The following is a 13,357-nucleotide window of genomic DNA, read 5'->3' as shown; positions in this document are numbered from 1 at the left end:
AGTGGAAATTCAGTCTGTGGCTAGAAAAAATCAGTATTCTAAATTGGCAAGCAGTAAAGTGTTTTAATTTTGCTATTGGCTGGATGCGGTGCGAAGACTGCGAACAAAAGCCTTTGATCATTGATCGTAACTTGCGGACAAATTTATGCTAGAATGACAGATTATGAAAGTTGCCACTTTAAACCAGCATAATCAAGCAAGATAGATTACCTATACTATACATCTCATGAATATAACGCAACTTGAACATACATCTAATGACTGTCATCATGTCATGAGTGGCTAATTGATTCTCTAAAGTAATTGGTAATTTTAATTAACTATTGGGAAAAGACCATGTTGAAAATTAAATTAAGTTTTGAATCAGTAACAGCATCATAGTGCTAGAAAAGTTACCACACTTGCGGGCTTGCGGCTGCTAAGCATTCATAGTTATTTTTTGTTTTTTTTTTTTAATCTTATTCAAGGATTAATTAAGTTTTGAAGTTGTTGCCTTCAAAAAAACAATGTTTTGAAGTTGTATCAACATTAAATTGCTGTCATTATCTATTAAAAATCAGCCCTAAATTGCTTTAATTCGTCCTTTCTCAAATCCTCAATCATACTCCCTATGTTTTTTTATTATTATTATTATTTGCATCACTTTGACCAGCACATTTGGCAAGACACAACTTTGACCATTAATATCTTTAATAGTTAATTAGTAAAAATTATAACAAATTATATTATAAAACTAGACAGTATGACGAATCTAATGATATATTATATAATAACATTTATTTATTTTATAGAGGTTAAAAATCAAGTCAACCATGGTATGTGAATAGTACAAAAATCAAAGTGATGCATTAAAAAAAACGAAGGGAGTATTTCCTACAAACACCTATATATTGCTAAACAAGGTTGGTGTTATGCCTTTGGTGCTAAAAAATTCTAAGGGAGAGTCAAGGCACAATAGTGTGGGACATCGTTGCTGAACTTGCCCAAATCCTTGTGCTACTTCCCAGCCAAGGCACGCCTATGTCCTAACATGGGGTATGGGCATAAGGACTGCATTTCGTCCTTTAAAAACTTCCGAATTTGACAATTGAGGATAGCGTATTGGCTTGCCTTATGGCCAAAGCAAGGCAAGACAAGGCCTAAGACAATGGAGTGCAAAGGCAAGCTAAGACAAACGAATGCATTTCAAAAGTTTCACCCTTTGAGAGCCCTGGGAATCACCTCGGTGCATGATCTATAATACACAAAATCGAAAATTTAGGAGATTTCAGCATCTAGTAGCAGCTCAACCCATACCGTGTAATTAATATGGTTATGTTAGTCTTGGTAGTCTAACATAATCATATGAATGATAAATTTAAAAACTTCAAAGTGCTGGAGCTACAGAATGGAAGTCTTGGGAGGTGGGAAGCATGGACATTGAAATAACACTTGAAAGAACATGAAAGTCCAAATGGGTAAGACTGTAAGATTGATACGAGTAACAATTAATGCAGAATCTGTGGTGCACAGATCAGTAGAGCAAAAGATACAGCTATTCACATAAATGGGCAACAACGTACTCAGCCTGTTCATAAAATTTACCTAGGCAATACTAATTATTTGCCTCACCCACTTGCTACATAAATCCTCACCAACTTACCTAAGAGGTCCAAAACCAACGGATCCAGTTTAAGCTAATAAACTCATGAAGTAAATACACAAGACAGCTATTCAATGGGCAGAAAACAATTGCCTGTAATTTGTACAAATGATCACTTTTGTCATTAATCTGGATCCGTTTGCTCTCACCAGATCAATATACAACATTAAGTGCTCCGAACAATTGATGCAAACAACAAATCGTTGATATCCTCTGGCATGGAAGTGTCGCCTCCATTTCCTGCAAAATTACCACAACTTCTCAAATCTGGTTCTGAGATAACCCATAAATAGCTACATTGCCAAGAAGTGGGTTTCCTTTTGAACAATGAAGTTCTGAAAAATCCCTATTAGTGTTTGATTGTTAGTGGAGAAAAGGATGCAAGTGTTCCTTATGTATGGCAAACTTGCTCCACTTTTCGGCATTGTATTGTAAATCTTTTTATACTTGCAAAATTTCCCCTAACCCAATTAACTTGAGCATCAAACTGGATATGAATCAATGAGGAAACAAATAATTAACCACAACCTGAGTTTTTCATTTATCTCAAAATGAAAGGAAGCAAATACTTAGCAACACTTGCTTCTTTGCAAAGGAAATAAGGATGAAAAAATAGAGTACTTGATAGTTGTGAGATTCTTAGGTCTATACCTGCTTTTGATCTGACATGAGTGGTCCATTCATCGATAATCTGCAGTAATGAATCAAGAGGAAAATATGTTAGCTCATCTAGGATTATTGGTTGAAGCTATGCATATACGAAACACAGAAGCTATGAGTATCTAGAGACATAAACATAATGTAGCCAGGACAAGCATTTCAACCCCCTCAGGACTGCTGAGCAGATGCTTTATGCTAGCAATTACTACGAAAGCTCGTCATTTGCAAAGTTAATTTAGGTTGCTTGCTGGCAAGTGATGTAAATTCTTTTAACACCACTTGGAAAAGAGACAACCATAAACTCTTGAAGAAAATTGGAAACAACAAACACATTGACACAACCACAGACACTGTAATCAATGAAAGCAAAATATTAGGAAAATGTTTCTGTCTGCTCTATAAGAAAATTCCACAATTAACATTTCATTGCAAAAGTGCTTAGTTTATAGCAGAGCATTAACGTTCACCAGATGCATTCACCAGTTTTTGCACAAAATCAGAAGCTTATTAAATATATTTATCCTCTAGGAAATAGAGCATAAGCAATTGTGACCTGATTAAAGCTGGAAAAGGCAGCATCTTCAGAATCATCCGTCACTGGAATTCCAACAGATGCCTGCATGCGCTGCACCATGCTTCTGTTTCCAACAAGAATGGAAGTCGCCTTATCAATTAAGTCCTGTAAGATAAAAAGCCTCAGTAACTACATACTTAAATGTCACATGAACATATATGTTACTGAAAACATCAAATACATGTATACATAAACCTACTAGCAATTTCAAAAAGTCATCATTTGTAGAAAAACGTTCGTGAATTGCCAATCTATCCCCATGAACATATTATATCGAACATCCAGGTGGTTTATATCCTGTAGCAGTGTATAAACTCTGGACTCAATCAATACTTCTAGCTTGAGTTATAAAGTCCATCAATTGATCAACATACATTACAGTTACTCAGCAAGCTTTAATTTTTATCAAACTTCTTTTACTCCTAAAAATTGTACCCAAAAAAAAAGCACCAAAAAAATCAAAATTAACTGGCTTTGAGAAAATTTATGGCATACTTGAACACAACTAACTTATACTTGAAAAAGCATCTGAATTGGAGCAATTGAAATTCATACACAAATTCATTGAATTTCACTAACAATTATTCTTAATTTTTGATTCAAATGACAGTAAGCAATCATTAACATATTAACAATCCATAAGATGACAGGAAGCAATCATCGCAATCAAAAGCACAGTAAACTATTCATGTGCAAAACAAATCAAATTCAACGAAATTAGGTTTAAAAGAACCAATTTTACGGAAAAAGGCTATTAATTGCAAAATTAGGTTTAAAAGAAAAAAGATTCAAATTTGAAAAGGAAACCTGCTTAGCAGTGAGAAGCTGGCGACATTGATCTTTAAGAGAAGAAAGTTCATCCTGAATTTTCTTAATCCGACCCACAAGTTTCATAGGATTAGCCTGAAAAAATCAATACTCAAAAAGTTACGAAATTTCTCATCAAATTTATACCCATTTCACCAAATCATTCATACCCAAACAAAGTATAAATTGAAGTACCCAATTCTATAAAATTAAAGAAAGGCTCATCAAATAATACCCATTTCAATAAATAATTCAAACCCAGAAAAATAAATAGAGTAAAAATTGAAACACCCATTTCAATAAAATTAAAGATTGACTCATCAAATTTATAGCCATTTCAATAAAGAGTTCAAACCCAGAAGAAATAAAGTAAAAATTGAAGTGCCCATTTCAATAAAATTAAAGAAAGATCAAATTTAGAGTTAGAGAGAAAAGAAGGGAATTACTTACATTATCTGGGTAAATTTGCTGGAATTCTTTGTCGAGTTTGAAGTGAAGAAGAGAGAGATCATGGTGAGCTTTAGTGAAGAGGGTGACTAGACTGTCTACTGCTGGATGATGCTCGTATTCTTCCCTCTTTTGCCCCATTTTCTTCTTGCTTGCTTTTTTGTTTCTCAGAGCTTTAAAAGTGAGATTTGAATTTCAATATTTTTACACAGAAATCTCAATTTGCCCGCCCAAACTAAGAACCCTAAATTTGGATAGAAAGCCTAGTGGAGTCGTGGGGTAGGTCCAAATCAGGACCAGATTTAGACTACTCTCCGTGTTTTAATTGGTGTTTTAATTAACGGAAATTTCACCAAATGTCTCTGAGTAATTTTTTTATTCACCATATACCCATCAAAACTTTTAAATTCACTTTACGCCCCTGAGTTTAACAAAAATATCACTAAATGCCCAAAAGACTAACGGAAAATAACTCCGTTAGTATTTAAAGCCTAATTATGCCACGTGGAAAATTGTTATTAATTATTTATTTAATTATTTAAATTTTAAAAATAATTAATTGATTATTTATAAAAAATTTAAAAAAAAAAATTAAAAACCCACCCACCAAAGCCTAGCCGCAATCCCCGCCACCACCCCCGCCGTCGCGAATCCCCTAAACCCCCAACCACACCGGCGCGGATTCCGCCTGAATCCCCACACCGGCCCACCCACCAAATCCTAGCCCCAGTCCCTGCCACCCCTTCACCGACATCTACAGCCACTTCCCTCCCCGTCCCCTCCACGTCGTCGTCCTTCTCCTTCCCAAAACCACTTTCCCCCACCCTAAAACCCCACCCACAACTCGAAAAAACCCATCTCCCCTTCCGATGGTGCCCAGCCGACGCTCAGCCAGCCCCCAAACCCCATCCCCAGCTGACAAACACCTTAATTAAACTCCAAAATCAAAATCCCCAAATCAAAACCCTAGATTTCGATTTTAATGTTTTCGATTTTGGGGTTTTGGTGTAGTGGTCAAGGGAGGGGGCCGGTGTAACACCCTAGAAATTCCTTTATTTTAAATACCCATTCTACTCTTTTAAAAACACGATTTAGGAATAACTAAGACATTACCACCACCGTGAAAACGGCTAAGGCAATTATCAAAGATACACAGCGGAAAACTCAAAATTAAAAACCGATTAAGCAAGTCAACTCAAAAGTCAACCAAACGAAAATAAAGTTTAAAACTAAACAAACAAAGTCAAATAAAATCAAACTACAACTTGGAACCATTAAAGGCCCTTATTCAAAAACCGTTCCAAAACCAAACCTTTGTGTTAGTCCACATAAAATATGTCATAAATAAATAAAGCATAAAACACCTTGTAACCTAATGAAAACTAGTAAGATTCACTCTTCTCTCATGCCCCATCATGATCATGCTTCAATACCTGAAAAGTTTATCTCTACTTGTTTCCACTACTCTCCATTAGAAATGGGTCATCATAGGGCCAAGGTAAAGACATGGCCAAATACACAAACACACACAATCGGCAAAGCTGAGTACATAAGCGTAATTAAACACACTATCATGCTTTCACTTATCAACACACACTTACCTCATTGCACCTGTTCACAAGCACACACGCCAATCAACAAGACACAATGACTAGACACTAATTAATTCATTTAGCGTTGATTACGCATCGAACGGGTTTCCACCTCCTAACCTCTTCCAAATAAATTTGAGGTTAACTGACACGGGAGCTAACCGTGCCAGCGACAAAACCACTCAAAGGTGGCGGAATTCCTGCGCATAATAATAAATAAAAAAGGAATATACAGCGTCCTGTACTCCATTAGAAGTTATGGTTAAATATAAAACCCCATAACTCCCCCCATTGTTCATACTCAAGGTATATACGTTCCAAGAGTTTTGGTGCGTAATCTCTTTCACTTTACGTTATTTACGTATTATTAGACTTGGTGATGACTCTCAAAGCATAATAAGTCAATCAACAATAATTATTCAATCAAACAAACATACCAATTTAATTCTTGAATAATTAGTGACCGCATATTATTTAATGTTGAACCCTTTTTAATTCTACCTTAGTGTCAAAGACACCTTAAACGCATAATGCGCCAAAAATCCTATCCCTCGGTGTTAAAAACACCTTAAGTGCACAAAGGCACCAACATACAATTTATTCCTTGTGTACATAGACACTTATAAAGCTCCTTCCTCATGCTTAAAGCATCAATAAAAATTATTTGAACCATAATAAAATTCCTTTTCAATATTCCAAACATAATTAAACATGTAGTTTAATTAATCATGCCTACTAACATGCCATAAATAAAAATGTGGTTCAAACACAACATGCCCAAAATATAAAAATCCTATCCATAACCATCACAAATAATTCATGCTTCACAATTCAATCACAAACACCATAAATTCACAATTCCATACATAAACCTTAGCATGATACTGCTTGTAATTGATTGAAATCAAACCTAGCATGATTCTACATCATCAAAATATGCTAAATACGCATACGTACCTCAATTAAGCTCTTAAAATGGTCAATTACACTACAACACCTCTGGAACCAAGTCTCCTACATAAAGGGACAATAAACCTATATTAATTACCTTAGTATACACAAATTTCCAGCTACTTTTAAACATTTTAAAACCTCACTAACAAGCTGAAATTTTGATTTAAAACCTTTAAAACTCTCTCTTTAAGAGAGTAATTAAAACCACAAAGTGAAAACTCAATTATAGTGTTCATATAAAAATTCCAGCATACTTTTTAAGGCTTAAACCCTTTAAAAAAATCTGAAAATTATATTAAAACCACTTAGAATATTCTCTACTTATGGGTAATCAACTCCCTTTAATTAATACACAAAAGTAGTATGTAAATAAAAATTCCAGCATTATTCTATTAGCAAAAACCCATTAAAATTTCATTAAAACTCCATAAAGATACAATCTTTAAGCTTTATTACCACTTCCAATCAATGGGTATATAAAACCCCCAAATCAATTGTGAGTTAGAACCCTAAAAATCAACACTTTAATAATTAAAAAACCCTAACTTATAATTTTATGAAATCTGAAAATAAAACACTTTATTATTTAAAATTTACAATCTTTAATCATCAAAACATAATTATGATACTAATCAAACATACTTTGAATAATTAAAACCAAAACTCATAAATAAAATCATCAAAATAGCTAGAATGACAAGAGGAGAGAAAAGGGAAGAAGGAGGTGACCCGTGGTGGTGGTGGTCGACTGGTCGCCGGCGGCTGCTGGGCGGCCGGAGGTGGCTGGTGACGTGGCAGGTGTGAGGTGGCGGGTAACGTGGAGGAGCAAAGCTTCCAACTTCTCCTTGCATTGTGAGCAGTTCACGTGAAGCAGGGGAAAAGAAAAGTAAGAACAAGAGAAAGAAAATGAGGAAGAAGGAAAAGAAAAAAAAAAAAAAAAAAAAAAAAGCTCACCCCTTTGACTTTTGTGTGGCAAATTTGGGGATCAAAGGGATATTTATAGAATAGGGTAAATTATAATTATTTGGGCCTCATAAGAAATGGTATGATGGGAAGAATAATTGGCCCAAATAAATAAGTAAATAAAATGATTAGCCTTATAGTGAAAATGGGCTACATTTAGATTAATTAGTTATTGACCCAAAACTTGTTTTCTTTATATATTCCAATAATTAAAATAGTTTGACCCAAAATATACTTTATTATTAAATAAATAAATAATATATAATACATTAAAATACGGGGTATTACAGTCTACCCCCCTTAAAAGAAGTTTCGTCTCCGAAACTTAGGTACGAAAACAGAAAAAAGCTCACTTGAAAACGAATAAGTGCTTGTAAATTCTGAAAATTTCCTTAATATTTTTTTTATTTGCTGTACTTTGTGATACTTACTTTCTACCTCATCTATTCATTCACACCCAAACTAGTGTGTAAAGTAACTAACTTACTAACCAACTTACACAAACTAGTGTGTAAGATAATAACTTTACTAACAAACTTACACAAAATAATGTGTAAACTATTAGACTATATAATAAACTCACACTACTATTAGTGTAAGATTCAACTTTGGTAATAAACTTATACACGGGATGGGCGGTTTGGGTTCGCCATTGCGGGGAGGGGTTCTTGGACGTCGGCGTTAGGGTGGATTTTCGAGAGAGAGGGGAGTACTGGGTTTTCCAATTGGGGGGTTTTTGGTGTTTGTCGTGATGGGGAAAAGAGGAGGGAGGGGGTTGTGGGTGGGGAGATGGAATCTCCGGCAAGGGAGGGATCACGCCGGCACCGGCGCGGGGGAGGGGGTGGGGGTGGATGCCGGCGGTCTGGCAGGGGGCTGGGTTGATGGTGGAAGGGAGGTGGCTTGGGTTTTTTTTTTAAAAAAGTTTTTAATTTTTTTATTAATTATAATTAAATTAGAAAATTAAAATAGAACCAATCTTAGCATGCCACGTGGCATATTTAGCCTTAATGAATAACGGAGTTAATGTCCGTTAGTCATTATGGGTATTTGGTGACATTTCTGTTAAACTCAGGGGCGTAATGTGAATTTGAAAGTTTTTATGGGTATATGGTGAATAAAAAAAATTACTCAGGGACATTTGGTGAAATTTCCGTTTAATTAATGCTACCGTATAATACATTGTTGGATTCGTTATAATGTTTATTTTCATATTATAAAATTTCCTATGATTATACAAACATAAGATGGAATCTCCGGCGAGGGAGGGATCACGCCGGCACCGGCGCGGGGGAGGGGGTGGGGGTGGATGCCGGCGGTCTGGCAGGGGGCTGGGTTGATGGTGGAAGGGAGGTGGCTTGGGTTTTTTTTTAAAAAAAGTTTTTAATTTTTTTATTAATTATAATTAAATTAGAAAATTAAAATAGAACCAATCCTAGCATGCCACGTGGCATATTTAGCCTTAATGACTAACGGAGTTAATGTCCGTTAGTCATTATGGGTATTTGGTGACATTTTTGTTAAACTCAGGGGCGTAATGTGAATTTGAAAGTTTTTATGGGTATATGGTGAATAAAAAAAATTACTCAGGGACATTTGGTGAAATTTCCGTTTAATTAATGCTACCGTATAATACATTGTTGGATTCGTTATAATGTTTATTTTCATATTATAAAATTTCCTATGATTATACAAACATATAATTAGATAAATAATGGTCAAATTAGTGTCTCGACATGTGTATTTGATCAAATTGTAACACTTATTAAAAAATGAAGGGAGTAAATCAAATCAAAATCGAACCAGATTGAAGACCGAAAATTATAAATTTTATACCAATATTTTGGACCTATGATTAAGTTAAGGACAAAATGTTGATGAGTATGTAAACTATGTATAGGGAAATCTCACACATGAGATGATTTACCCGATATTGTACGATAGTTGATAGGTGATTTCTGGACCAGTTAATACCTATATTTTTTTCTAAATTTAAACATTATTTTTCCCTTAGCCCTTTTATTAGAAACTTGTATTCCTTTTTGAATAATTAAAATTACAAGCTTAATTCTACTCAGGTTGTGCTTTTTACAAATTCTTAAATGAACCTGGTTCACACTAATTTATTGTGGACCACCAACATTAGAGACAATATGATTGTTTTTTAAATAAAAAAAAGATACTATGTTTAAAATAAAAGTTATTAAGTTGAAATAAAAGTTAGCGTGACATTAAAAGCTATAAGACGTTAATTTTTTTTAAATGAAATTTTAATATAATGGTCAATATGAATAATAAAGATCACTATGTTAAAATTAGATCACTATTAACATAACATCATATTTTAAGTTCACAATAACATTAAAGGTCACACAATTTTAAGGAAAATGTTAATATGTTAAATTAAGGTACTATGTTAAAATTAGAGGTCAGTAAGTTCTAATGTTCTATATAATGTCAGTTACGTGTATATAAAACTTAGGTCTCCAATAGTATTATGCGGACCAAGTTCACGCAAGATTTTCTGTGTACTTTTTGACAATATTACCTTTTATTTTTATAATTTGTCATTTTTTTTTCTTTTATGTATTTTTAACATTAATTCCCAACACTTTCTCTCTCCATCTTTTCCATAATTCCCAACCACTTTTTCTTTCATCTCTTTCTAACCCCACAAGCTTATCTGTACTTCTATTCAACTTTCTTGCTTAATTCCTTTGTTTTAAAGGATTGAGAGAGTGTAAAACAATTAGGGTATGTTCCGATTTATTGAAAACAACTGAATTGATTAGAGCTGAATTGAACTAATTGGAGCAGAATTAAACTGAATAGAATAGAGATGAAATGAATTGTTTATGAGAGAATGAAATTAGAAACTAAACTGAACTGATTGGAGCAAAGAATTGAACTGCACTAAAGTGATTGGAGCAAAATTGAATTGAACTGGACTGAAATTAAGCATAACGGAATATGCCCTTACTCATATATGAAAACATTTCAATTCCCACATATTAAAGGGGGAAATTGAAATATATAAGATTTCTTATAAATAATTTTTAGTTATAATTAAATCAGTTCAAGCCAAAATCAAATTTATAAGGAGACCAAACTAGATTGAAATCAAAAGATTATGAGTATTTTATTATTATTATTATTATTATTATTATTATTATTATTATTATTATTATTATTATTATTATTATTATTATTATTATTATTATTATTATTTAACTTAGAGTTTGTTCATATAAATTGAGCTAAACTGAACTGAACTGAATAGAGCTGAAATGAATAATATTTTATGAGAGAAGGAAATTAGGAGCTGAGCTGAGCTGAATTGAATTGAACTGAAATTAATAAGCTGAAGTGAATAGGCCCTAAGAGGCCATATTATTTTTTTACTTGAACAACTTTAAAGTGATTGAGATTTCATGCTTGTTTTAGGCTTGTTTAATTCAACTTAATTTTCACCATTTGATCATATTCGAATAAGTCTAAGAATGTGTTTAATCACCTGATTTTCAATTATATGAACTAATCTAAAATTATTAGACCTTATTTTAGCTGTAATTTTAAATTTGAATAACCCTTATTAACCATTATATATGTTAACTTATCTTAATTGAACTATTCTGTACATTTTTTTTGAAAAACAATTGGAAATAACTGGTGTGAACAAAGTAGAGCCTAATAATTAGTTTAATCATAATTTATTTTTCTATTGTCACCGAACTTTTTAAACAACGTAATCTAATTTGAACAATTGATTGTTTCTCTGGTATATTATAAGCAGAGGCGGAACTATAAGTGTGCACACTAATGCATATTATTTGCTAACAATCAAAGAGATTTGCTATTATACTACGTAGATAACATGTCTATTTTTTACTTTTTTAATTTTATTTTTTGCTTCTATTTATATCTTTATATGTGTGCAACCAATTTTTAAAATCTTCATAAAACTTCTCAAGTTAAAAAAAATAAAAAAAAAATCATAAAGTTAATGTAATAGTTTAATAGTACCATTTGTTTGTAATATACTAATATGTGTAATATGGAATTTTTACTGACTATTTGGTTGTAATATATATTTTCTCTTTTCTTTTTTACTTGACCCGTTTCTTTTATCACGCTTGCCAATGCAAAACTTTAACGATCAATAACTTTTATTCTCTATAAGTAAAAATTACATATTATGATAGTACTTATTGAGACGAATTCAAAAATATCTTACAATGAATATATTTTTCATTGCATATTATTTACAAAAGACGGTCAAAGGAAGGGTGATGAATAGTGTAAAAGTCAAAGCGGGTCAAGTAAAAAAGAACGGAGGAAGTATAAATTTTGGTGTTCTATTTATTTTTGGATTGAAATCAAATTGGTTGTAATATAATTTTTGGATTAAAATTAATTATGAACTAAATTCGGGGGAAAAAAATTTGTACTTCACAAGTGGTCAAATAATTGATGGTGACCAATCATTTCGGAAATCCTGGATTCGCCACTGATCATTAGACAGACGCGGTTCAATTCGATCATTTTATTTCTACCAATAGAACTGAAGTAGGCCTAATAGGACCTACCCTTTATAAGTTTAGATATATAAATGAAATTTTAATTAAAAAAGCACACTACAAGAAAAAGGGTAATTAGCGACGGCCAAAGTAGTCGCAAATCCGTCGCAAAAATGGATTTGCGACGGATTTGCAACTACTTTGGTTCGTTGCCAAAGACCTCGTCGCAAATCCATTTTTGCGACTAATTTTTGAACAGTCGCAAATTTAGCGACAGATTTGCAACGCCTTTACAACTACCATTTAGCGACTAACTTTCAAATTTTAGCAACTAAATTATTGTCCGTCGTAATATATTTGCGACGGATTAGCAACTACAGAGATCAATGTTTTAAGACTACTTTTGCGACGAATTAGCGACTGCAAGACCAAATTTTTGCGACTACGAGACTAAACTTTTGCGACTACGGAGACTAGTTTTATTGTGACGGATTTGCGACTATTGAGACTAATGTTTTTTTGCGACGGATTAGCAACTACATACGAGACCAAATTTTTGCGACTACAAAACTAATTATTTTTGACAGATTAGCGACTACTGAGACTAATGATTTTGCAACTAACCAATTAGTCTCTAAACCAAATTTGCAGTCGCTAAATATTTGCGACTAACTATCAATATTTGAGACCATAATTAAGCGACAACCAATATTAATCTCAAAGCAAAAAAGGTACCCACGCATAAATTCAAATAACCAAAATGTTAATTTTATTCAAATATCCAAAATATCAATCAATTTTGTATCAATGTATTAAAAAACAATATTTAACTTATAAGACTAATTGTTCCAAAAGTCACCTCCCATATAAAAAAAAGCTACTTCAAACAAGAATTAATGACAATGTAAAAGACCAGTTGTTCATAAAATTACCACCAAGAAAATAAAAATCACTTAGTTGTATCACGAGAGCGGGTGACTGCAGGCGTATGAGGCTTATAAGGACGGTAAACTTGTTTTACAAGTGATGCCATTTCCTGCAATGTTTTTTTGCATAGCTAATTTTTCCTTCTTCCATGTAGCTTTTTCGATCTCATGATTTTCGACGAATTCCTTAGCACATTTTAAGCTCTCTGCCGCTATTTTTTGGCTTTCTTCTACCTTGTTATGGTTTTCTTCCGCCATCTTCTTCCGCCATCTGTTAT

General features: G+C 33.1%; 1 protein-coding gene across 1 annotated transcript; it reads right to left on the bottom strand.

Annotated features, from left to right (window-relative positions):
• Nucleotides 1-1,438: 1,438 nt before the first annotated feature.
• LOC110723042 lies at nucleotides 1,439-7,741 on the bottom strand. Its single transcript, XM_021902317.1, has 7 exons — nucleotides 7,406-7,741; nucleotides 6,680-6,736; nucleotides 4,134-4,303; nucleotides 3,684-3,779; nucleotides 2,856-2,981; nucleotides 2,294-2,333; nucleotides 1,439-1,882 (listed from the first exon to the last, which is right to left on the bottom strand). The coding sequence occupies exons 3-7, from the start codon at nucleotides 4,269-4,271 to the stop codon at nucleotides 1,809-1,811; spliced, it is 474 nt and encodes a 157-aa protein (XP_021758009.1). The 5' UTR covers nucleotides 4,272-4,303; nucleotides 6,680-6,736; nucleotides 7,406-7,741; the 3' UTR covers nucleotides 1,439-1,808.
• Between the last annotated feature and the right edge of the window lie 5,616 nt (nucleotides 7,742-13,357).

The sequence above is a fragment of the Chenopodium quinoa genome, unplaced genomic scaffold (genome assembly GCF_001683475.1).
Source record: "Chenopodium quinoa cultivar QQ74 unplaced genomic scaffold, ASM168347v1, whole genome shotgun sequence".
NCBI classification, from domain to species: Eukaryota; Viridiplantae; Streptophyta; class Magnoliopsida; order Caryophyllales; family Amaranthaceae; genus Chenopodium; species Chenopodium quinoa.
Note: the sequence above shows the minus strand (reverse complement) of the source record. Positions and strands in the feature narration are given on the sequence as shown.

Bases quoted from the DNA above. Each gene is read 5' to 3' on its own strand.
- LOC110723042 (XM_021902317.1), bottom strand. From the start codon at position 4,271: ATGGGGCAAAAGAGGGAAGAATACGAGCATCATCCAGCAGTAGACAGT. The intron at 2,982-3,683 runs GTTTCCTTTTCA...TTTATCTTACAG, and splicing joins AGCTTCTCACTGCTAAGCAG to GACTTAATTGATAAGGCGAC. The intron at 1,883-2,293 runs GTATAGACCTAA...GTAATTTTGCAG, and splicing joins TCATGTCAGATCAAAAGCAG to GAAATGGAGGCGACACTTCC.